The sequence below is a fragment of the Suncus etruscus genome, chromosome 14 (genome assembly GCF_024139225.1).
Source record: "Suncus etruscus isolate mSunEtr1 chromosome 14, mSunEtr1.pri.cur, whole genome shotgun sequence".
Taxonomy (NCBI): Eukaryota; Metazoa; Chordata; class Mammalia; order Eulipotyphla; family Soricidae; genus Suncus; species Suncus etruscus.
Window position 1 is genome coordinate 88,769,310 of NC_064861.1, and position 26,239 is coordinate 88,795,548.

Below are 26,239 nucleotides of genomic sequence, written 5' to 3' on the forward strand. Positions count from 1 at the left end.
GGATTCGTAGCTGTGGGGCTCATTGTGTTCGTTGTGCTCAGAGTCAGGACTTATATCCGGTGTTTCAGAAAGTCCCGTAAGTGTCTACTCTCTGGAACCTTCCCCACGCGCCTGTCGATCCTGAACCTCCCAGAGCCACAATCCCTCTAAACCTTGAGGCTTGTGCTGGTCCCTGTACTCAGACTCTGTTCCGAATGTCCCCAGAGCGGGCTGTAGGTTTGGATTCTGAGGCTGGGATTCAGATTAGACACTCAGGCAGGGAGCCCCTCACCCCTTCAGGCAGCATCCAGCATTGGGCTCTACTCCAGGGAAAGGGCCCTGAGGTGGGAACAGTCCTCTCAGCTGTCCCATGTGTCCCTGCTAGGAGACAACCCTTTATGGCTCCCCAGAAAGTGGGAAGCCGGAGCAGTGGCACAAGCCTAGGACAGACCATGGTTCGATCTCCCAGAGTTCCATATGTTCCCCCAAGCCAGGAGCGATTTCTGAGAGCATAGCCAGGAATAATCCCTGAGCTGTCACCGGGTGTGGCCCAAAAAACAAAAAAGAAAAGAAAAGAAAGGAGGGGGCAGAGAAAGTGGCTTCTGGTCCCCCCTGAGAAGGCCTAATGGGAAACAACTGCTGGAGACATGACCTGACAGCAGCTGGGGGTCAGGGCAGCCCCAGCACAGAGCAGTACAAAGCAGAGACCTGTGAGCCCCCCAGGCATATCTTGGGGTCTCTGCCCTGCCCCTGGCACAAGCTGGACTACTAGTAGGTGAAGGAGAAGATGATTCTCTGCCTATGGCAGCCCTGGGGCCAGACTGTGCTCAGCCTCACTCCAGCCCCTGATTCTGTCCCTGGACAGAGGATGGGCTCCTCATATGAACAATGGGAGTTCACCTGATGACATGGGGCAGCTCTGAGTATTGTTCCCTTGTCACCACCCCTCCAGCTGTGTGAGCTGTTACTGTCGCTCCTGTGGATGTCTCAGTACAGGGAGGGAGGAGAGCTTGGTGGTTTGTGCCCAGCCAGGCCTCCTGCCCTGAGATCCCCCTGATAGTAGGAAACACTCAGGATTGGCTGGGGAGTCCTTCCCAGATGGGGAAACTGAGATACAAAGAGAGGACACCCATAGCACAGGGTTCCACAGTTCCTGAGGGTCAGAGCCAGACCTGAACTCATCACCCAGCTACTCAAACTCTGCTCCTCGGATCTTTTAAAAAAAATTTATTGATTGATTGACTCATTGATTGATTGATTGATTGGTTGGTTGGTTGGTTGGTTGGTTGGTTTCTTTTTTTTTTTTTTTTTTTGGTTTTTGGGCCACACCCCGTAACGCTCAGGGTTACTCCTGGCTATGCGCTCAGAAGTTGCTCCTGGCTTGGGGGACCATATGGGACACCGGGGGGATCGAACCGCGGTCCGTCCAAGGCTACCGCAGGCAAGGCAGGCGCACCTTACCTTTAGCGCCACCGCCCGGCCCCGGTTGGTTGGTTTCTGAGCCACACCCAGTGAAGCTCAGGGGTTACTCCTGGCTCTGCACTCAGAAATCGCCCCTGGCAGGCTGGGGGACAATATGGGATGCCAGGAATCAAACCGGGTCCCTCCCGGGTTGGCCACATGCAAGGCATGTGCTACGCCTCTGTGCTATCTCTCCAGCCCCACACTCCTTGGGTCTTGATTCATGATGACAACTGGAAGGGTTGAGGCATAGATGTAGTAATTGTATATACTTATAATCAATGTGATCAGGCCAGCTAAGAGCATCCCCAATGCCATCTCTCAAAGGTGGGGTTTGCATTTCACTGGGCTTCCCTTTTCAAACTCCTCATACCCACACCTGGGGAAGGTGTAGCCTCCAGGGAAGGACTCACAGACCTGGACTCTGGGATTCAGGGAGAGTCTGGCTGGTTTGTGTGAGGCATGATGCCAGTCAAGTTTGCATCTTTCCTTTCTAGGCTATTCTGTGACGCTGTAAAGACTGAAGTCAACACACAGGTCCCAGAGCCACCACCGTGTCAGCTCATGGACCAGCTCCTTACACTTATTTGTTCTAAAAAAATTAATGTAAGTTGGGCCAGAGAGAGTTAGCACAGCAGTAGCACGTTTGCCTTAGACGCAGAAGGATGGTGGTTCAAATCCCAGCATTCCATATGATCCCCAGAGCCTGCCAGGAGCGATTTCTGAGCGTAAAGCCAGGAATAACCCCTGAGCGCTGTTGGGTGTGACCCAAAAGCCAAAAAAAAAAAGTTAAAAAAAATTAATGTAAGTCAAGCTGAAAAACTCTGTGTACACTGAACCCAAAAGTGAAAATAGGAGAGGTCGCCCAAGGCCCCTACCATGTTGAAGCCTCTACAGCTGCATCTACAACCCACAATCACCCCCAACCTATGGTCCAACTTGACCACCTTAGCAATGATCTCTGCAGGACACCTCACCCACCAAAAGAGTTTTGGGCTGAGCATTCTGGGGCTTTCTCATAGTGAGTTTGGCAGCCACCTTCTCTCCTGTACTTCCAATGTCCTGACAATCACAGGCTAGACCCACAGCCGCCAGCATGTCAGCCACAGATTCTGAAATTCCAGAGCAAATGTGGCTATGCAACACCTCCATGTTTTTTAATATTGACACCCCATAGGATTGCACCCAACTAGATGTCACAGAGACATAGAAGCCAACAAAATGCTGGTCCAGCACTACCTGAGTTTGTCGGCAGAGACAGAAGGTGCCAGGTGCCAGGACTGACCTGAGGCTGCAGCTGTCCCAGGACCAACCCCCCAAAGACTAACTCTTGCCTCAGCCAGACCTCAGGGGTCCCCTCAACATCATGAAACAGTGGACAGGTGCAAATTTGAGGACTAGAAGGTCCTAGAAGGACTCACAAAACTCAGCCAGGCTTACTGGTTTCTCACCCAGACCCTGTGGGATTGGAGTCCCCAAGGGAAAGCACAGCAGGAACCCCGAGAGACCAGCTTGGCTTCTGAAGGTTCCCAGGGAGTCACCCAAACCTTATCAGCAGGTTTGGGCCTTTCCCAGCAGTGACTAACTGCACAAGGTCTGGTTCCGGGATTCTGGGGCGCCACTCCCTGTCGAATTCTGCCACAGTATTGAAGAACCCCCAGGATTCCAGCCATTCCCACCTATTTAACCAGCCAGATTTCATATTCCACAGGCTGCAGGATAAGATCACAGAGTCTTCCAAAGAGCCATACACCCCTGGGTGTGCCACTATGGTCACCTTTCTCTGCCCTGTGGAAGAGGTTAGGAGAGGGGACAGGCTGAAAAGGTTCATATTTAGGACCCCAGAGGTGCTCAGCTGGGTGGTCACCTGCAAGCTGGGGTTGTGAGAGAGGGTTGTAGGACCAAGAAGGAGTCATCTGGGTAGGGTTGCATGAAGGGAACCAAGCAGTGAACTGGAAAAATGAAAAGTCACTTCTCTCCTAGATTGGTTGAGGCTTGATCCCCAAAGAGCCCCTAGAATGGGAAAGCAATTCCATTCCCCCGTCTCCCCAGGATGGGAAGCAATTCTGGTAGTATCTATCTGAAGCAAAGAATCCACACAGACAGAAAGGTAAAAAAAAAAGGTGAGAAGGTCGAGTGTAGAATCCTTTGTCAGGCTGCCAGCAGCTCCAAAAACCAAGAGCTTGCTTGCCAACTGCAAAAAAGGATCCTTACTTGCCAGGTCATGCCCTATTTATTCGGGTTGGAACAGTGGCCCCACCTGGAAAATTGTAGGTGGGAAAGCAGACAGGGAAACAAATACCAAAGAGAAATGTTTTATATTATATTATATTATATTATATTATATTATATTATATTATATTATATTATTTATTATATTATTACTCTATATACTTAACAGAGGAACTTAACAGAGATACTCTGGGCTGTTACCAGATTTGAAATGACCGAAATTGCTATATATTAAATTGTTTGAATAACTTTATAAAAAAAAATAAAAGAAAACTTCATTTGTGACTGGAGATAGTACAGCGAGTAGGACACTTGCCTTGGTCACAAGGTTGGAGCCTCGGCATCCCACATGGATATCCAAGCCCGTCGGGAGTAATTTTGAGCAGCTCCAGGTGTGGCTCAAAACCAAAGAAGCAAAAATCCATCTGGGGGCCTAAGAGGTGATACAGTGGATCAGACACTTGCATTCCATGCAGCAGACTTGCTTCAAACCTTAGCTCCCTATATGGTTCTCAGACCACCACTGGGAGTCTCATCTCTGCACACAGTCAGGAGTAAACCCTGAGGACAGAGCCAGGAGAAGGCCATGAGGTACGGCCCAAATAAAGACCCAAATAAAGGACCTCTGATCCTCCTTCTGGAGTGAAGGATGTGGGAGAGGCCTGGGGAATCTGGGGGCCCAACCCAGAGAAAGGGACACTCACGGGCTCCTGTGGGCACCCATAATGGTGGCAGCAGAGGCAGCAGCAGAGGCAGCCCCAGCAAGGGAGGGGGCCAGGCCATGCAGGGGGTCCAGCAGGCTAGAGCAAGAGAAAGGTGGGGTGTCCCTCTGCTCTCAGCGTCTTGCTTCTTTGTGGGTGATTCTGGCTGTGCAGGAAGCCTGTGGTGGTAGCCACTGATAAGGAACAGGTTCGATCTCTTCTCTCAGGGAAGACTGACAGACAAACTCTGTGGCTTGCTGACCTCAAGTTGGTGACCATGCCCACTATAACAAAAAAAGGCCTGGTTAGAACCAACATTTGCAACTCCTTAGTGCTGGGAACTGGGCTCCCCCAAACCACTTTATTTTCAGACTGCAACCACTTTCTGAAAACTTAGTTTGTGGTAAACTGATTATTTCCAGAGTTGGAGTTACGAAAGTAGAGGGACCCCTTGATCAGGGCTGAAAGCTATTAAGGTTACATGAACTCTGGGTCCTTGAGAACAATTATTTTTGTCCCTACCTTGGGCTCAATCTCTTATCCCTTGGCCTTTCCCTCACCCTGACTCCTTCCTCATCCCTGGGTCTGAGGTTCTGGTTAGGTTTCTGCAGGCTTCTGGGTCCCTGATATTGTCCTGTGTCTCGTGGAATGTCACATGGTCCCTTACCTGAGGGAGAGACCTTGGAAGGAACCCAATGCCCATTCTTCCTTCTCCCCTGCATTGGGACCTTGATTCTCACAGTTCAGAACCCATGAACCTTCTTCCCCTGCTTCTCACAAGGTCACCCACAATCCACTTTCTTTCTCCTCCCTAGAGGCCCCCACCTTGAGGGCAGTCCCTGAACCAACTGTTCTTCCAGCCCCAAGTTCTACATTGGGTGGGGAGTGGGGTTGGGGTAAAAATCTGGTCTATACCTGCTTGCTCTGAGGTAACTAGTGGGTTCTCAGGAAGGGTTCACTACAGACCCCTGGGGAATTGAGGTGTTTCTAGCTTTATTTTGTTTTGGGTTTTGGAGAACACCTGGTGATGCTCAGAGCTTTCTCCCAGCAAGATTCAGAGATAGAACCTCTACAGCTGGGTGCAAGGAAACTGTCCAATGCATTGTACTATGTCTTGGCCCCACATCTGCCTCCTTCAAGAATGTCCCCCAACTGCACCCACCTCTATAATTACTCCCCTGGACCATCCCAGCACCCCAGGACATAGTAGTACCCACTTTAAGAAGCCCTGAATCCTGTCTTCTATCATTGTGAATCTTCCCCACAACCGTCATTGATTTCATCCTTTTGTCCCTCTGTTGTGATCAACACCCCATCACTGTCCATTCATCTTCCATCCACACATTTCTCCCTCCCTTTATATACCCTATTTTTCAGCCCACCCCTGCCCCTATCCCTTCCTCCCTGGTCCCTGTGCAGAAACACTTTCCCCAGGGAGTTCTCAGCTCCTGTGGAGGAGCAGGGGCAGGGGAGCACAGCAATGGTTCCAGGCCTCCAGGATCTAATCCCTGAGTCTGTGACAGCCTGTGACAGCCCCTGACATGGACAAAGGCCTTTGCACAGGAAGAATTTGGGGCCCTGGGATGAAGCTATCTCCTTGATGTCCTGGCGGGCACTGATGACCAACTCCAGGGTACTGTATGGGGGAAAGGGAGGCAGGAGGGAGAGGAGGGATTAGATGTGGCAGTGGAAAGAGTGATGAGCAGACCTGCTGGGACCTGACCAGAAATGTAGGTACCTGGAGCAGGGTGGAGGGCTGCTGTTGGGCCTCCAGGTGTAACACAAACTAATAGTCTGAGAGCAGTCACAGGGTGACTTCTGTGGGGCTCAGGCTCTGTCCAAGACCCGGCGTGGCCCCACAGCCTCACCCAGAGTGAATCCTTCCCCTCCCAGCGTCGAACTGGATGTGACCCCTCAACTTCAACAGAATGAACCCAAAGCCAGAATCAGTCATTAGGGAAAGTGAAAATAATGATGAGAAACTTCACCCTTGCAGCTAAGTGGAGGTTAATTCCAGTACTTCACCCTGCAGTGATCACCACAGAAACCACATCTGCCCCTAAACCAAATAGTGAGGCTCCATGGGGGGGGGGGGGGCCGCGTTTGACCTCGGCAAACACTGTCCTAACAAGCTAAGCCCCGTGTTTACGTCTCTGTATGTCTCTGGAGCTGAGAGTCGCTGTGTCCTGCTTCCAACCCCGCTTGGAAAAGCTATGCATTGCAAAACATGCTCATTGTAGCCATTAATCCAGACATTGCCACTGATTAAAAAATCAGCTCAAATTATTTTATATATTTTTGTTTTGCAGGTTACAGTTTTTTTAAATAAAGATACTATTTACCGTCACGCGGGGGAGCGCGAAAAATGTTTTCTTCTTCCTAGGGGGGCATGACAGAAAATAATTGAGAAGCACTGCCCTAAACCTAAGGTGGTTTAGGAGGCCTTGCATTGGAGGTTCACCTCCTTGCACTGTACCTCCTGGGATCACATGCACAGAAGCCCCACAGAAGCTCCAGCTTCTCCGATGGCCGCAAGGAGCTGCTCAAGCCTAAATTCTAGCCTCAGTTTCTTGCTGGGACAAAATACAAGGGGATAAGGGAGAAGCGGGTTCCAGGTTTGATTCCCATGTGGTTCCCCAAACGCTGCCAGGAGTGAGTCTAGAGCAAAGACACAGGAATCAGTCCTGAGCAGGCCAGAGAGGGAGTTGTCACCTCAGGGTGTGGCAGATACAGATCTAGAAACAAAACAAGGTAGCTGTCAGATTAAAAACCTTTGGGGAGGGGTTGGGCTCTTCCTCCTCCTCCTCCTCTTCCTCTTTCTTCACTTTCTCCTCTTCTATCTCTTCCTCCTCTTCTTTTATTTCTTTTCTTCTTTTCCTTCTCTTCTACTTCCTTCCTTCTCCTCTTTTTCTTCTCTTCTCCTTCCCCTTCTTTTCCTTCTTTTTTTCTTTATCTTCTTTTATCTTCTCCTCCTTCTTTTCCTTTTTCTTTCTTCTCCTCCTCCTACTTCCTCTTCTCCCCTCCTCTTCTTTTTCTTCTTTTCCTTCTCTTCTCCTTTTCTTCTTTTCCCTCTTTTTCTCTTCTTCTCCTTCTTCCTCTCCTCTTTCTCCTCCTTTTTCTTCATCTTCTCTTCCTCCTCCTCTTCCTCCTCTTCCTTCTCTTCCCCCTCCTTCTCTCACACCACATCCATTGTCTGGGGGTGGAACTCTAAGAGGCCGTGCTCAGAGATCACTCCTGATCATGTGCTCAGGAGTCACTCATGACTCTTGACTCTGTGCTCAGGGTCGCTCCTAATTCTGTGCTCAGGAGTCATTCCTGTTGGTGCTCAGGTCACCCGTGACTCAGCTCATGGACCAGGGGCTGAACTGGACCAGCTGTGTCGAGAGCCAGGCCTCACCTCTGGGCCATCCAAACCCCAAGTCATCACTTCTAATAAATGAGATTCCAGAGCTGGGCAAGAGTTTGAGGTGTGAGGGTCTCTGTGATTTTCCCCAAACCCTCACCCCATTACTCTCTCACAGAACTGCGATGCCCTCAAATCCATGGGTCCATGGGCCTACCCCAGAAACAGATCTTGGCTTCACCAGAAAGTGGAACATGTCAACTGGTTGCGCCCACAGTGGCTCCCCAGTATTCGCCCTCCACAACGTGTCCACCTGGCTCAGCATCAACCACGAGAGTGTGGAGGAGCTTCATCCCCCACATCCGGAAGGACTGGTATGACATGAACTTCCACTAAGGTGAGGCTTATGAGGCAAATGCGCAGAGCTAGGAGGGAATTTGGAGGTAGAAAAATGACCCACGTGGTTCTCTCTGAATTTCCAGAAATTTAGTCTGTAAAAGGCGGGACAGAAGAGTGTGTAGGAGATTTTCCCTACACTGTATAAAGAACATCTACTTTACCCATTTCTCCCTGCATCTCTCCCCTTTATTTCCTCATCTGCTTCCATCTGTATCTTCTCTCTCATCTCTCTAACCCAGAGGTCCCTAGACTTAATTTAAAATTCAAGGTCAGTTTTGATATATATGTAATAATTTATAGCGTGAAGTGAATTTTATTATTATATAATATATATTATATACATATATAATAATATAGCACAAAATAAATTTTATTATGCATAGATTTGGGCGACAATTCCTGAGATTCTGCATCCACTGTGTGTGCTGAAGAGGTGCCTGGAGATGTGTGTCAGCTAGATCTGAGCTGGACCTGGAGACAAGGTTGGCCCTATGGAGGGGTGATTCGTTACGTTCACTTTGGGTTTTTTTTAGGGTGTGATGGGAGGGGGCCCACACAATTATGCTTAAAGGTTACTCAGCTCTGTACTTAGGGGTCACTTCCGGTTATGCTTAAAGGGTCATATCAGGTGTCAGGGGTCGAACCCAGATTGGCCATATGAAGGCAGGCACCCTCAAAGTTGTCCTATCTCAACTCCACTGTGACCCCAGTAGAATCTCTGGCCATGGAGGCTGAGCTGGGCTGCCCAGTTGGATTGTCATGTGGGACTCTCGAGAAGGGGTTCGGTGGGACTCCGAAGGAACCAGCAGAAGCCTGAGCTGGTCTCCCCAGGACCCCACTGTGCTTTTCCCTGGCAGACCCTGATCCTACAGGATTCTTTTGAGAAACCAGCACAGCCCTGCTGAGTTCTATAAGTCCTTCTAGCCCAGACAGAGCCCAGGGGTGCTTCTGGGGACCCAAGATGGCACTTGCTCACTGTGTCCTGATGCAGAGAGGATTAGCTGGGGTGGGCAGCCAGACTGTGGGGAGATTGTCCCAAGACAGCTGCAGCCCCAGAGTCTCCAAGTTGGTCCAGGAGCTGTGCGCCCTCCACCTGCGAGTACCAAGTAGTGCTGGCCTCAGTCCTTAGAGCTGCAGAGGAAACAGGCCAGAGGGGAAGATGCAAACTTCACCTGCAAGAATTTTTCAGAAGGTCCCTCCACCCCACATCCAACATAGTAGTAGTGTTCTGTGCTTCTTTCTGTTTGAGTACTCAGGGATCACTCCTGGTAGTACTCAGGTGACCATATGGGGATCAAATCTGTGTCAGACATGTCATGGCAAGCACCCTCTCCACTGTCCAATTGCTCTAGCTCCCGCAAAGCCCTTTCAGAAAACAACACCCAGACTCTCCCTGGAGCCCAGTGTCCCAGAGGTGCAGGCCTGAAGGTTCTCCCTGGAAGCCAGGCAGCTTCTCAAGCTGTGGGCATAAGGAACTCAGCTGGGGTGCCCATTAAAGCACGGATACTTGGGACCAGAGCAGTCATATTTAGAAGAGGGTGCTTGCCTTTCCTGTCACTGACCCTGGTTCCATTACCATGGTCAGAAATGGTCCCCCAAGTCCTGTGTCCTGCTCTCATGCATGGGGCCTGGGTTGGGTCCCTGCACCCATGGTCCCCTGAACACCAGTGGGAGTAACCCTGGGCACAGAATCAGGAGAGGCACAAAAACCACAACAAAATCAGACCCGAGGCCAGAGCAATAGCACAGTGAAAGATTTTACTAGCATATAGCTGACTTGGACTCTACAGCATCTCATATGGTCTACTCATATGGTCTACTCGTCTACAGCATCTCATATGGTCCCACAAACACCAACAGGAGTGATTGCTGAGCACAAATCAAAATATTACCTCAAACAAAGGTGAGTGTGGTACCCAAACAAACAAAAAACACAATAAAATCAAATCTAACCCAAGCACAGACCAGGCCTTTAAGTAAGTACGTGGAGTGGCCGAAGGGCACTGGGGCAGGTTTTAGGTGCAGCACAGAGGGTACTGCTTGGGAAAAAACCCAAATTGAGGTGGGGATTTGTCCAGACACCCATACCTCTCGGCACCACCTCAGTCCCCACACCACCTGTACCTCATTCTGTGCCTCATTCTATACCTCTGTCTCTGCCTCAGTTTTCTCAGTCCTCTCCTTAGGCCTGGCCTCAATCTCTATCTCTTTTTTCCCCTCAGTCTGGGTCTGTCTTTTTTGGGGAGGGGGCATACCCAGTAGTGCTCAGGAGTTACTCCTGGCTCTGCACTCAGAAATCGCTCCTGACAGGCTCAGGGGACCATATGGGATGCCAGGGATTGAACCTGGGTTCATCCTGGGTCCTCTGTGTGCAAGGCAAATGCCCTACCACTGTGCTATTACTCTGGCTCCACAAGTCTCAGCCTTACCCTCATTCTCCACCTCAATTCTCCATGGCACTGAGGTGGACAAGGTTGACAAGGGACACAGAGGAGACTCATCAAGAAACTGAGCAGTCAGGGAAGACCCAAAGGGATGAGGCCCAGGACTCCAGGCCCAGATGATCCACCTTCCCGAATTCAGGATGGGGTTGGGGGCGGGGAGAAGGAGAAGGGACCCGCATGGCTCTGGGAGGTATGGACCCAACAGATAAGTGGGGAATGTTCCAGAGAGGAGACACTCACGAGACTTTCTGAAACACCGGAAATAAGTCAGGGCCACAAGCACCGCCGCACAAGTCCCACAATCAGGATGATCATAAGAGCTGAGGGTGACAAAGACTGCTCCCTGGAAGGCTCTGGAGGAAGAAAAGGAGGAAGGGATGTAGGACTGAAGATTTTGGGGGTTCCCCCTGCCCAGAAAACATTGCCCCTCATCCCTGTAGGCAGCCCCCACTCCAACTCCAGGATTCTAGAAACAAAAACAACCAATTAGAGAGTCCCATTCCATGTGATCCTATTGTGTGATTGGCCAGTGCCATTAATAGTCTGGAGTTCAGGGGTCAATGAGACCAAGCTGGAGAAGGTTGTTTGCCTGGCAGGAGATTGATCTGGGTTCAACCTCTGTACCTCACATGGTTCCCCCAGGACCTGCCAGTATAGATCACTCTGATTAGTTCCAGGAGAAGGCCATGAGTGTGGCCAGGTGAGATACAAACAAACCAGTACTACTGCTTCTCCGGCCCCACTACTGAAGCAGGACAGGAACCTGAAAAGCCATGGGCCCCTGATGACTGAGGACTCAACTGGCAGGAGCAGACCAGCACAGAGAAAAGGAGGGACAACATAATAAACATTTCTGGGTCGCACATAAAACTGTGGCCCCTACACTGACTCAGACATGAAGGTGCCTTTTACCTAACGTGCCATTTTCTAGGCCAACTTGGAGGCACTTTCCAACAGCTCCTGAAAAGGTCTTGCTGAGGTCAGGGAAGAGGCCATGGCAGAGCGGGGTAAGCATTCTAACTTAGGGGATCCTCACTAGGGACCCAATCCCTCCTTCAGAGGCCATCCTGCTGGGCCTCCTCTTTGGATGTCAGTGCTCCCCACTGGCTCCTCACCTGAGAGCAGGACTTTCATTGCTACCCGGGCCGTCCCCAGGGTATTGGAGACCTGGCAGATGAATGTGGTGTTGATGGACTCCTTTGAAGGCTGAAGCAGGAGCCGAGCGCCATGGGGTACAGCATAGGGGGGCAAGGGGCCCTTGGTCCTGGGGAACAAAAGGGTGAGAGTGCTGGAATTGGAGAGACAGGGACTGAGGGCCCCGCATCACCTCCTGCAACTGTCCCCAGAGTCAAAGTCCCCTAGAATCCCCTGACTGTCCCTCTCACTCCCCAGTACTACTCAGGGGAACTATAGTCCCACCTCAGACTAGCCAGAACATTCCAGCCCTCAGGGCCTGTATGACCTCCAATCTCTGCTACCTCCCCTGGCTCCTGGATTCCCTATCATCCTCCCCCAAACTGCTACCATGAGAGATCTTACTAGAACAAATCTCATGGCCCTGCTCTGCTCAGACCCCTAGAACTCCTGCCTCACTCAGAGGAAAGCCAAGTCCCTACTTTGTGTCCCCAGAGCTGCCCAGAGACCTCAGATGATGTTATCTTTGACCCTTCCCATTGCTCTGGTCTCTGAGATTTGGTGCAAATGATGCATTTCCTAGGACACAGCTGACTTTGGCCCCAGCATAGCCCATTGCTGAGCGGGGAGTGTTGGGATACGGGAAGGAAGGTATGAACAGGCACACAGCAAACATAGGAAGAGCTGGAATACCCTGCAGCCCAGACTGAGAGCCAGAAACTATATTTGCAGAACCTTTATTTGATGAATAGTAATAGTGGATGTGGTATAAGGTGCACCTAGATAAAATCCTAAACAAAAGTTTCCCCTGACTTCTGCTTCCTGCTTCCTGGTAACCTCTTCTTTTGATCTGTGAAAGTTTGCCTGGATTACTAGACCTCCTCTCTCCTGGTTTTGGGAATTGGTTTGAATAAAGAAAGGAGGTCTGGCTTTGGGGTCAATCAGTTCTGAGAGTCTATTCAGGGCCCCTCCCTCCAGGCCCAAGAATTCATCACTTGAGGCTGGAGCAGTGGTGCAGTTGTTGGGTGTTTGCCTGGCAAGCGGCTGACCTAGGACAGACCATAGTTCAATCCCCTGGCATCCCATATGGTCCCCTAAGCCAGGAGCAATTTCTGAGCGCATAGCCAGGAGTCACTTCTGAGTGTCACCGGGTGTGCCCCCTCCCCAAATTAGAAGTCATCACTTGCCACTTGCCTACCCCTTAAAACCCAAGTATCCATCTCTAACCTCCCCCCCTCAGACTCACATCAGCCCCAGAACTCACATGCTCCACTTATAGTTTCCTGGCTCTGGGTTCCCTCGGGCATCACATTTCAGGCTGGTCTCCCTATGACCTTGCTGCCTGGTGTCATCATATAGGGCGATGGAGACTTGGGGGGCATCTATGAAGGGTATGAGGACAGGCTTAAAGACAGGAGCCCCCACAGAGCCCACACTAATGAGGAAGAATTCCCTTCCCACAGAGTAACAGGAGAAACTGAGAGCAGGTGCCAGGAAGCAGCAGGTCTGGGGAATACAAGAAATGCCAGAGTCCCCCTGGATATACTGAAATGGTCCCTGTGTCAAAAATAATATGCTTGGGAATTTCTGCTTCTATGTTTACTTGCAGCTACCATAAATGCTCCCACCCCCCCAGATATTTGAACACATGGAACTTCTGCATGTGTTGGGAGCACAGAGTTAAGAGGAACCTCTTTGAACCTCTGAGTATGACCCAAAACAAAAACAAACCAAAAAATGAGTGATGCAATAAGTGGAGGAGGCAGCTAAGGAAGGTGGTATTGGTGGCCCAGGTATAAATCATGAGGGATTGGCGTTTTGGTGGTAATGGCGGCAGTGTGCTTGTATGAGATACTCAAGGGAGCAGGGATAAACAACAGGGTTGTCAGTATAGACAGCAGTTGAGGGGTGTCAAGATCAAAAAGGGGAAATAGAAAAAAACCTGTGACTGAAAGAGGAGGAATCGGGCATGGGTTGAGGCATATGCCTGCTTGTAGCCTATCTGGGTTTAATTCCTGGCATTCATGTCTCTGACACCAAGAGAAGCACCAGGAGTTATTTCTGAGCACAGAGACAGGAGGAATCCCTTAGTACCTCCAGTTGGATCCCCCTTCCAAACACAAAACAAAACAGAAAACTGTGACCCAAAAGTTGAAGAGGCAGTAAAGAATGGTGATGTTGGTGGCCCAAGTGTAGACCATAAGGAATATGACAGATACTGTAGTGGTGGTGTTGGTGGCCAAGTTGTACACCAAAAGGGATGATGTGCTCATGTGTTCATGTGTTGGTGGTGGTGACAGCAGTTCTGTTATCATTGTGTTGGAGGCAGGAACTAAGCATGCGCGACTCATTTCTAAGTACTGTCAGAGAACTGAATAAATTCAGGGGCTGTTTGGGAAACAATCCAGGTCCCCAATCCAAAACGTAACTGCCCCAGGAAGTAAAATAGGACAAAGAAATAATCATTGTCTCCAAGTCATATATAGTCATCTCACTCCTGACCCTCAATACCTGCCCCTATGACTGTCTTCAGATGAGCCCCAATCCTCCACATTGCTGGTCTACCTCACTGCTAGTCCAAGAGTCTCAAATGTAAGGGACCCTCCTTCCCTTCCCTTCCCTCTCTGGGTATTTCCTGCCTATGTACCCCAGCAGCCCCGCCCTTTATCATCCTACTTCTCTCAGACTCTGCCCATGTAAACTCAACAATCTTGGGTCCCTCTATCCAAAGCCACTCCCCTGAAGCCCTGCCCTCTGACCACAGCCCCCTCCCAGCCTTCACACTCACAGAAGACTCGGAGCCAGGTGCTCGCCCTCCCACTCCCATGCTGGAATGTGGTCACCTCGCAGGTGTAGTTGGCGTCGTCATCGGGGTGCAGGTCAGTCAAGGTCAGCGATGCGTCCAGAAAGACCCAGCCCTTCCGGGCAGCAACAAACTGCACACGGTCGGGTTCATGGATTTTTGGGTCTTGGTCCCAGTTGAATTCTGCCACAGTGCTGGGGGACCCCAATGGTTCCAGCCGCTTCCACGTTATCTGCTTCACCCGTGGGATTTTAGACCCCATGGGCTGCAGGACACAGGTCAGGTTCTTGGTGTCACCCAGGGAGCCACGCACCTCAGGACGCACCTGCAGGATCACCTCCCTGTGCCCTGTGGGAGGAGAAAGGAGAGGGTACAAACTGAGTTCAGATCTAGGACCCAGGTCTGGAAGGCAAGGGCCCCTCGGGGGGTGCTCAGCTGGCTAGTCAACCTGCAACTGGGGGCAGGGAGAGAGGGTTGTGAGGGGCAAGGAGGAGTCACCTGGTACAGGGTAGGATGGCAGGATTAGAGCAGTGCATTGGGCAGCCTGTGATTCTCTGGGCTGCTAGATCTTTAAATATCCAGGATGCCTTCATTTTGAATTGTGAGAAAATACTGTGGTTAAAATATTCCATTTGTGCTTGGAGAGATAATATAATGGGTAGGGCACTTGCCTTGAATGCAGCCAACCCAGTTTAATCCTTGGCATCCCATGTGGACCTCTGACCTTGCCAGAGAAATCCCTGAGCATCTCAGGGGTGACCCAAAAAGCAAAAGTTCATTTGGGGCCTGAGTGATAATACAGTGGATGAGGTACTTGCATTCCATGTAGCGGACTTGGTCAAACCCAAGCTTGTATTTGGTCCTCAGACACCACTAGGAGTGAACCTAAGCACAAAGTGGAGTAAGCCGTGAGTACCAACAGGGGAGGGAAGGAGAGAGAGAGAGAGAGAGAGAGAGAGAGAGAGAGAGAGAGAGAGAAGAGAGAGAGAGAAAGAGAGAGAGAGAGCTGTGCTGGTGGCCTGAGACAGGTCCCTGCCCCTCTCTGGTTCTTTCTCCAGGTCAGTCAAAGACACTAAGAATAGTGACCACTCACCACGAGTTGCTCCTATAGATCTGAGCTGTTCTGAGGGGGCTCCACAACTCAGTACATTGTTCCCTAGAAGCTCCCTGAGAAAAGTGCACCCCATAAATAGAGGGCTCAATGGAGGCAGAGAGTCTTTGCTTCAGTCACACAGTGAATAAGTGCAGAGGTAGGATCTGAGCTTGGGCAAAGTCCTGGCTCCCTGTGAAAAATCTTCATTGTGTAGCAAAACTCAACATCACAATCCATAAAATAATGGAGAGGCCAGAGAGAAAAAGATGGATTCCCAGAAAATGTTTCCCAGAGACCTGTCAGGAGCGATCTCTTAGCAGGAGAAATCTCTTATGAATCAAAGCAAGAAGAAAGACCCTAAAGAAAGACCAGGCATCCCAGAGCCTGAAATGAGATCAGGAGACACCCCCATCCCACTCCATGCCCGCCAGGCCCTGGGTTTATAGAAGGTTTATAGAAGGTTTATAGAAGGACTGGACGAAACAAGCAGACAAGGTTCATAATGATGCATCTGTGGGATCACCCTAACCACTAGTTCTGCTTAGATGGGGGTTACGGATCCTGCTAACCAGGCCTTGAGGACTTGATTTAAATTAGTGAAACTGTGTACCTATCACATTCATTGGGCTCCAAATCTCTTTGACTAGGGGGTCCTGAGTCCTCTGAGCTGAGTCTTAATAAGTCTACCTTTTTTTCCTCTCCTCTGTGTCCTGTATTCTGTATGGTGTCTGACTACCTAACACCTTGAGCACTGCCACATACATACATAAATACACACAATGAAGAGAAGAATTAGAGTTACTTTTTGTTTTGGTTTGGGGCCACACCCAGGGATGCTCAGGGCATCCTCTGAGCTGTGTGGTCAGGGATCACCCCTGGCAATGTTGGGAGGACCATCTATGGAGTTGGGACTGACCCTAGGGTTTCCATGGCAGACAAGTTCACTCCCCATTGAACTAGAACTCTGGCCGTTCCAGCCTCTGACTGTCGTGGCCTCCCACACAACTGTTCTTGGTAGGAAAGCCCCCAGGTGACTCACCTTTGACACATCTGTTCTTGGCATTTGGGGACTGGAGAGTGTTTCTCAACTCACACCCTTGGGTTTTTTGGGACATGCACAGGGAAATGTCAGTGAAGGTTCACAGGACTGGAGCAAGAAGGAGCCTAAGCAGGGCACAATGCCAGCTGGTTCCTTCTGGGAACTGTAGAAATGTTTCTGAGACCTGGAAATAGGGAACCCAGCACCCATACTGCTGGCATCTAATCAGAGAACTTGCGCCTTCTGCTGATGGCTCCAGAAACACCCCTTGTACGCCATCCCTATGGGAACTTTCACCTCCAGACTGTCTCCCAGATGCTCTGAGGGTTCAGAACTCTGCTCAAGACTTTAGAGCACCTGGTCCCCAGCACCTACTCAGACCCTGATCTGAGCCTGATCCTCAGTCCCGTCCCCCACAAGGAGGGCTCCTGATCCCAAGGTCTGGGGCCTTCAACCGTGTGCAGCTCCACTTTACAGCATGTTCTGGAAATAGGGGAGGCGCCTTTCCAGAACTTCAGAGCATGAGATTATTCTTAGTTTAAGGTGCCCAGGTGTAAAGGAAAAGTTTCCCCTGGGTTTGCTAACTGCCCTGATTACCTACCCCCTTTCACAATTCTGGGAACTTAAGTTTCCCCTGAGTTTCCTGACAGCCCTGATCACTCACCCCCCTTCACAATTGTGGGAACGTGTAGACCCAGTTATAGTTTAACTTTCTTTCTGTTCCTACATGGTTTTAACCTGCTCATGTTAACCCTGTAAGCTTGCACCTGCACCTTGCAAAAATGTGATTAAGCAAATGCCAGATGTCATGTACTTTCTAAAGCAAATCAATCTACTGTACCTTTCTATTGTTTGAAATACTATATACAGCTTGTAAGCTCATGGCTCAGGGCTGGAGTTTCTGGCTTATGCTGGATTCTAAACGGCCCCTGCATATGCTTGTAAAAGAAAATAAACCCCTTGTTTTTGCATGAGACTGTGGTCTTGGTGTCTTTGAACGGCGCAGCATTCTGCTGGACTTAACACAGGGTATGTCTCCTCTGTACCCAGAACATTTGGTGGCTTCATGCATGTGTGTATCAGTCTGTGTGTGTGTGTGTGTGTGTGTGTGTGATGTGTGACTGGTTGGATGAGTGCTGTCAAATGGACACAATCAGAACCACAAAAGTGACTTGGGGGCAGAAGTGTTCTGCAGTGTTGTGCCTTTAGTGGGGTGACTGAACCCAGGGGCTGGAATCTCTGCTTTCCTGAGAGCTGCAGTGGATCCAGCCTAATCCTGCCTCTGAGGAGAGATCAGAGTCTGTGGGATTTCAGCCCAGAGCAAGAAGAAGGGGTCACTCACCAGCTCTGGTTGAATGCCAGAATAGTGGCAACAAAGGCAGCAGCAGCATAGGCAGCCACCGCAGGGTAGAGGTCCAGGCCATGCGGAGTGGGGAGGCCAAGCAGGCTGGAGCAAGGGAGGTCAGCGGTGTCCCTCCACCCTGGAGTCTTGTTTCTCAATGGTTTATTGAGTCAGTGCAGGAAGCCAGTGGCAGCTTCCAAGGCAGGCACAGGCTTTTCTCTCTGGGGACACAAAATGGAAATATAGGTTGGGGCTGGGAGTTAGCACATGCCCCAGTCCGTTTTATTGGTTCAGCTCAGAGCTCACCAATGTTCCAAGCCCTTAGTTCCGTCTTCAATTTCCCCTGCTCAAGGGGAGATTGAGACACAGGATAGTGGCTCTTGCCAGAAAACTGTCCCTCACTAATGCTGGTAACTAGTCTGAGAAAGCCAAGAATAATAACAGAGCCCCCGCAGGGTTTCTTTTTGCCATACCTGGCAGTGTTCAGGGACCTGCTAGGTGTTGCAAGTGAGCCCCTGAAGAGGTTGACTGATGGAGGGATGGAGGATGAGGCCTTTCTCTTCCAGCTCGGAGCACGCGTCTGCCACCCTGTCTAGCCTGCCACCCTGTCTAGCCGACGGTTCTGAGGTGAAACTGCGGGTAAACAGCTAGCAGACAGTCAGGCTCGTGGAAATATTAGCTTTATTCAGGGGACAAGACTGAAGTCCAAAGACTCAGCTTCAGTTCCAGCCAAAAAGCTCTGGCCTTCCACAGACTCTTGTTTTTATCCCAATGGTGGGATCAGATACCACCAACCAATGGTGGAAGCAGAATCAGGTACTACCCTAGGGTGGGGGCAGAATGCCAGGTCACACCCTAGGGTAGGGCACAATCACCAATCAGTTTAGGGTGAGTAACATAGTAATCCCCTAAGATATTTACATACACAACAATTCCCCCATTTGTTTTTAGTAAACAAACGATATTGTCTACAATTATTAAAGGAAAAATTAGTCAATAATAAAAGAGCGGCTGTTTGCATAAGCGCATCACAGGAAAATGTAAAGAAAAACTTCTAACCTAAACACAGGGTGTCTAAAACCAGAAACATGTAATAAGGAATCAACTACAAGCTCCTGAGAAGATAAATCTAAGACGTACATAGATCTTTCGAAGAGACACCAGAAAGGTTGTGTAGCAGGCAAGAAGAAGCACCTTTTCTTTATTTGTTGTTGTTGGTGCTGGTGGTGGTGGTTTTTGGGTCACACCTGGCAGTGCTCAGGAGTTACTCCTGGCTCCACGTTTAGAAATCGCTCCTGGCTGATACCGGCATTCGAACAATTGACCTTCTGCATGAAAGGCAAATGCCTTACTTTCATGCTATTTCTCCGGCCCCATTTTCATTCAAGTTCAGGTAGACCAGAAAGCCCATCTTTGAGGGCAATGAACTAGGCCTTTATTTCGGAAGAAGAGGCACATACACCCTCTGCACAGTGGGGAGCCACTGCAATGATGATCAATAGGTATCTGAACTTAGTCCAAGTTCTTAATCCAGTCTGAAGTCCATAAGATGTCTGAAATTGATGTCGATTATTTATAGATGGGAGCTTAAGTCACAAACCAAAACAAAATGTTTAAGGCAGAGACCCTCCCTGTGTAAATAAACAACTTGAGGGCCTATCCAAAATGGATGGAACCTTCTATAAACCTAGTATTTTGCCTATGATGCGCCCATGCAAAAAAACCCTGAGAACAGACAAAAATATCATTTAGGAAATTATAGACAACAATATCTAACTCACAAACCTAAAGTCAAGAAAGCAAAACCTTAATGTAATATAACATCGATTCCTAAGATTAAAAACTAAAATAGAAAAACATTAATTACAATAGTCAAAAGAAGTGTAGTACCAAATATAACTTCAAAAGATTACAATTATAGGAAAAATACAAAAGGTGAAATTTCTACAGAGTTTAATACCAATCTGTAAATATGAGGGGTCTGGAACTCCAAAAAGACCCGCAAAAGACACTTGATGGGTCTGGAAAAGCGGGTTGAAGCCTTGTACAGGAGATAACATCAAGCTGAATGAAGAAGGAAGGCCAGTACAGTCATCCATGTGTTGGGGCATCCCCAGGCATTACATCATTACATCATGAGTTGGTTGGGCTTCTGCATTTCCTTTGGGATCGGTGCAATCTTGGGGTAGCCATTGTAGAAACGGTCAACAATAGCACTGTGTAGGTGGATGGAAAACCAGAAATTCAGATAGCACAGTTTAACTGGGATCCAGAGACTGTGGGTCTTATCCATGGATCTTTTCTCTGGAGTTACATTGTGACACAAATTCCAGGTGGCTTCATTTCCAACAAGTTTGCAGCATATATGGTGTAAAACTCCAACAGTCACAGATTTTTTATTCCGGCCAAGATCAAGAGGCTTGTAGTTGTGGGTGAAGGAGATGAGTTGCACATGTGAAGGGAATCCTGAAAATTAAATGTTAAGGTCTAGGAAGAGAGAAGGAAGGATAAGGAAGACTAAATTGGGGAAGATAAAGTTAGGAAAAAAGGAACTATATACAAAATATGCAGAACAGACAGACACTAAACAAGACATACACAAACAGACTTCACAAAACATATGGCCATAACACTCACTCATACTAAAAAATATTTGTTGGAAAGGATCCAAAATAGAGCAAAATAAAAGAGAATTCAGCTGAATCAACTAAAAGCGCCTTAAAATGTAATAGCCGGCAACTGTTTAGATAAATCATTTAAAATTCAAAAAAATATTTTTTATGGCAGAGCAGAGCAGATCTGAAAGAGAATTTCATGCGTAATACAAACATGGAAAACTATAAGTGTATAACAGTATATATACAAAGTTATTGTATAACAGTAACTTTATGATAATCAATCATAGGCAAGAAGCACTGTCAAGAAAGTCCACCTAAAATTATCATTATGTCAGCGTCTTAAAACCTAAATTGAGGGAAATAAAGCAATGATGTTAAAATAAAAAGAGTGAAAGTCGTTAAATGAGTATACCTAGAAAGAAAAACAACATTAATATGATGAGAAATTTCTCTTTCAGGTGAACCTTGACTAAATTAATTTGTAAAATTTCATGATTAACTGAGACCTAGAGCAATAATGAAATTAAGACATAAATCCATCCTACAAGGAAACACATTGGGGATTCATGATTTTCAATCCATATTCATTGATCATGCCTGTGGAAAGAATCCTAGAGCATTAATAGCAACTGATAAGGAAGTGAAATGATTATCTGGTGTTCATTGTAGATCTTTAAGAAGTATAAAACAGGATGTATGCTGCTGTGGATTTCACCAATGTATTAGGGACTTTTTTGATCTTCTTGTCATCAAAATTGATCCAGTGTTGTTTTGCAGCAATTTTACAGTATGAAGTACAGTGTCCATAGTGAACTTTACCATAATGGTTTGACACCGATGATAAGTTGTATTTCTTAATCTTGCTTTTATTCTCTGAAGTGAATTCCACTAAATTGAGGTCTTCTAAAGGAAAACCTACATTCTGCCCCCACCCTAGGGTAGTACCTGATTCTGCTTCCACCATTGGTTGGTATCTGATCCCACCATTGGGTGGTACCTGATGCTGGTGGATAAAAACAAGAGTCTGTGGAAGGCCAGGGCTTTTTGGCTGGAACTGAAGCTGAGTCTTTGGACTTCAGTCTTGTCCACCGAATAAAGCTAATATTTCCACGAGCCTGACTGTCTGCGAGCTGTTTACCCGCAGTTTCACCTCAGAACCGTAGGCTGGACAGGGTGGCAGACGCGTGCTCCGAACTGGAAGAGAAAGGCCTCATCCTCCATCCCTCCATCAGTCAACCTCTTCGGGGGCTTACTTGCAACACTAGGTGCCTGCATAGAACTGGGGTCTGATGTAATATTGCCCCAGTTCTCAACCACCCACCTCTTTTCTTTGCTCCCTGCAGTTCTGGATCAAGACGGGCCTGGTCTGAGCACTGTGGGCAGCTGATTTTGCTCTCAGAGTGCGTTTTCTTCCTGGGAGAGAGGGTTCACAACTTATGGTGTTCAGGGATCATTCCTGGCTCAAGGTATTCTATGGGATATCAGGGATCAACCCCATCTGTCCTGTACAAGGCAAGGACCTCCCTGTGTACTATGGCTCTGGCCCTGGTGCTCCATTTTACACTTGTGAAAATTCCTCCATTCTCAGGGGGTCTATAGATGAACCCTTCTTAGTTCAGCCCTCTGCTGGATCTGTCATAGCTTCAGCACCTCTGCCTCCATTTCCTAAAAGTGCTCCCTGGGGCAGCAAAAGGAAAAGGGCAAGACGGGCTGGGAGTTTGGTGGTGCATCAGCCCCTTCCTAAAATCCCTCAGTTTAGATTCTATTGTCTGAGCTTAGAGCAGACCAGAAATTCCCAAGCTTCCTACTGAGAAGGACCCCAGCCTGCTAGGCAGACTGCCTGGCCAGTGAGCACTGCAGGGTGGAGTCTACCCAGCCCCAATTGTTCTTGCTCTCCCTCATCTCACAGAACCACACACCCCCAGGACATTTGTGCTTTGTGTTCTCTACATGTAATGTCTGTTCTTTGTATGTTCCTCCATGCCTGTCTCCTTCCTCCCTCCCTCATGAATGAGAGTTTCTTGCAAGCTTCCTTGTTGATTTAATATAAAATATAAAGTCCACGTGTTGAGTGAGGCCTCCCTCATCACAGCGCCTGTAGACCCTCGGTGGCCAGTCTGAATATTGCAGGGTAACCGCAGAGAAAATTATTCACAAGCAGTCAGTTAGTTTCATCTGGGGAGTGGGCAGAGTGATAGCACAGCAGTAGAGCTTTTGTCTTGCATGTGACCAACCACACGTTGGCCAACAGGACGAACCCCAGTTCGATTCCCGGCATCCGTTATGGTACCCTAAGCCTGCCAAAAGCGATTTCTGAATAAAGAGCCAGAAGTAACTCCTGAGCAAGGCCAGGTGTGACCCCCAAAAATAAATAAATACAAAGTAAAGTTTCATCAGAGTCAGCTTGTATTATTCCAAGGCCCTATCTGCCATATTCTTTTTCTCACATGGCTTCTATCCTAAGCTTTTGCCAAGCAATTTCTTCTGATTGCTTCTCCTCTGACTCTCTGCCTCTTCCTTCTTCCTCGATTTCCCCCAGCCAGACTCTTATTATTCTTTATTCAAGATCCCCCTGGCCATTCCAGGTGTGGGATGTCAGACCATCCAGGAGGGATTTAGGGATACCTTATACCTCCTAGAATATGGATGAGCACCTAGGTCCTAGGATATGGACTTGACCACCTCTGCTGGGCAGACACAGACCCAAGGGTTGGTAGACAGTCCAGGGGCAAAGGCTCTGGTCTTGCTTATAGCCAACTAGGGGTTATCTCCAGCCTGGATGAGCACCCATGATACCTGCCAGGGTGATCTCTAAGCACAGAACCAGGACTAAAATACTGAACACCCCTGGGGGAGGCAAAAATACACTCACTAGCCTTCACCCCTGGACTCTCTGTGTGCACGGCAAATGCCCTACTGCTGTGCTATCACTCTGGCCCCATGACTTTACTATTTTACTATTTCTGTATTCCTAAAAAGGAGGATGTTAAAAACCAAAAATGTGGCAAATCAGAGACTGTGAATGTCCTGCATGTCCCCATTCTCTGATGGTTTTTCCTCCGTTGCTACTTTACATCCTAAAGAAGTGCTCACTTAATGATCCCCAGTGCTCTCTGACATTCTTCTGGGGAGCACAGAAATCAGGGAGCAGGGGCCCATGTGCCCATGTCCTGCCCCCCTCGTGATTTATCACAAGGCCATATCCTGATACCCTAGAAACAGTTGCCCTTTTGTCTATCCACACATACAAAGCATAGATGCTCCTTGAGGCAGGAATAACTATATTCCAGTAAACTCAATGACAACCCTGGTGAGAGAGGCAGGAAAGAATGTTCTAGGCCTTCTAGGCAACTGTTGTCTCTGGTCCCAGAAGTGGCTCTTCAAAAAGGCACCTGGTGGACAGAGCAATGGGAACTGCTCCAGGAAAAGGCCCCTTGTGTCCTCAGAGCAATATCCCCCCATTGCCCAAGGGGTCCCTCTCAGGATCTGGGTGTCCCAGTGAGCACCCCAGAGAATCATATTAAAGCACCAGAGCCAGGTTTGTGAGACTCCCCCCACAGCACCATAGCCATGGGGAGGAATAAGGAAACAGAGTGAGAAAAAATTCCAGAAAGAAACATTTTCAGGGGGCAGAGAGCTGGCGCAGCAGTAGGGCACTTGCCTTGCATGTAGCTGACCTAGGACAGACTGTGTTTTGATCCCCAAGCATCCCATATGGTCCCCCAAGCAAGGAGGAACACATAGCCAGGAGTAATCCCTGGCCACCAGGTGTGGCCCAAAAACCCAAAAGAGGGAGAGACACAGGTCTAGAAAAGCTCCCTCTCCCTCTCTACATCCCTTTCTCTCTCCTCTTACTCCTTTTTCTCTCCCTTTCCCTCTCTTCTCCTTCTCTTCCCTCTCCCCTCTCTTTCCCTTTCCCTCCCTCTCACTCCTTTCTCTCTCCTATCCCTCTCTTCCTCTCCCTCTTTCTCTCTCCCTCTCTCTTCCCTTCTCTATCCATCTCTTCCTCTCTCTCCTTCTCCCTCTCTTCTTCCCTCCCTCTCTCCCTCCCTCTCCCTCCCCTTCTCTCTCTCCTTCCCTCTCCCTATCACTCCTTTTTCTCCCTCTCCCTCTTTCTCCCTCCCTCTCCCTCTTCTCTCCCCTTCCCTCACTCTCCCCCTCTTCCTCCCTTGAAAAAAAAAACCAAAAAGAAAAAAAAAAGAAAAAGAGAAACGTTCTCAGAAAAAAAGATGTTATCAAATAATTGCAAGTTTCTACAAGAATTATTTGCACACTCAAAAAAATCTGAGTCTTATCAGATCCAAAGATTTTATTAGATCCAAAGATGCGTTGATGTGTATCTACTTATGTCTGTCTCTCTATGTCTGTGCATGTCTATGTTTGCATAACTGGGATCACCCTCGCTTGGCTGTGGGAAAAGTCAGAGCTTTCATTCCTGGACTCTCTGTCAGTCCCTGGGTCTGTGTCTACCCCACAGAAGTGGTAATATCACAGCTCATCCACATACATTAAGTTTGCAGGAAACTCACATATTCATGAGGGAGGGAGTAGGCACGCATCGCAGAACATACAAACAACATGTATCACATAAAAATTGGCATAGAACTCTCTAGGGGTCTATGGCTCTGTAAAATGAGGGAGAATAAGAATGTGGGGGATAGCTTGACTGGGATTTTGGGTCCTAGTCAGCAGGAAGCATTTTGAAATTTACATATTTACATCTTGTTTTTGTTTTGTTTTGGTTTGGTTTGGTTTTGGTTTTTTTTCGGGCCACACCCATTTGATGCTCAGGGGTTACTCCTGGCTAAGCGCTCAGAAATTGCCCCTGGCAAGGGGGGACCATATGGGATGCCAGGGGATCGAACCGTGGTCCTTCCTTGGCTAGCGCTTGCAAGGCAACACCTTACCTCTAGCGCCACCTCGCAGGCCCCCATATTTACATCTTGTAATCAGAGTCATAAAACCTTTATTTTAAGTGCTGACTTTTTGTTTTATTTTGTTTTTGTTTTGGGGTCACACCCGGCGGCACTCAGAAATCGCTCCTGGCAGGCTCACAGGACCATATGGGATGCCAAGATTCGAACCGGTGCCCATCCTGTATTGGCTGCATGCAAGGCAATTGCCTTACCACTGTGCTATCACTCTGGGCCCCTCTATTTTATTTTTCATCAAACCCACAGCGCTCAGGGGTTACTCCTGGCTCTACACTCAGAAATCGCTCCTGACAGGCTCGGGGGACCATATGGGATGTCGGGATTCGAACCACCATCCATCCTGGATCAGCTGCATGCAAGGCAACTCCCTACCACTGTGCTATCTTTCAGGCCCATAAGTGCTGACTTTTTGTGCAAACTCCAAGGTCTCTGCCTGTCCATTTCCTTTTACTAGCCCCAGAGAGTGATGCCTGGAGAAAAGCACCTACAGTGAATCGAGAATCCGAGGGCAGAGGGACACCATAGCCCCCCCTACTCCAACCTGCTGGCCCTTCCCACATGACTTGGCCCCACCCCCTGCCGAGTGGGGCTGCCTTTGTTGCTGCCTCTGCTGCCACCTTTGTGGACATCTACAGAAACTGCTGAGTGACCCCTTCTCGCGTGCTGTACCCCCAGACTCACGTCTCTAGCCTACCTCAGGTGTTTCTCCATACCTAC

The 26,239-nt window shown here is 48.7% G+C and overlaps 1 protein-coding gene across 1 annotated transcript in view; it reads right to left on the bottom strand.

Moving 5' to 3' along the window:
* Positions 1-9,233: 9,233 nt before the first annotated feature.
* Positions 9,234-26,239, bottom strand: part of LOC126028566 (poliovirus receptor homolog) — a 79,947-nt gene continuing 62,941 nt past the window's right edge. Inside the window, exons 4-8 of the mRNA XM_049787519.1 lie at positions 11,675-11,823; positions 10,545-10,574; positions 10,081-10,151; positions 9,504-9,574; positions 9,234-9,246 (exon numbers count right to left, since the gene is read on the bottom strand). Of these exons, the coding sequence (XP_049643476.1) occupies positions 9,234-9,246; positions 9,504-9,574; positions 10,081-10,151; positions 10,545-10,574; positions 11,675-11,823 (334 nt within the window). The remainder of the gene's footprint in view (positions 9,247-9,503; positions 9,575-10,080; positions 10,152-10,544; positions 10,575-11,674; positions 11,824-26,239) is intronic.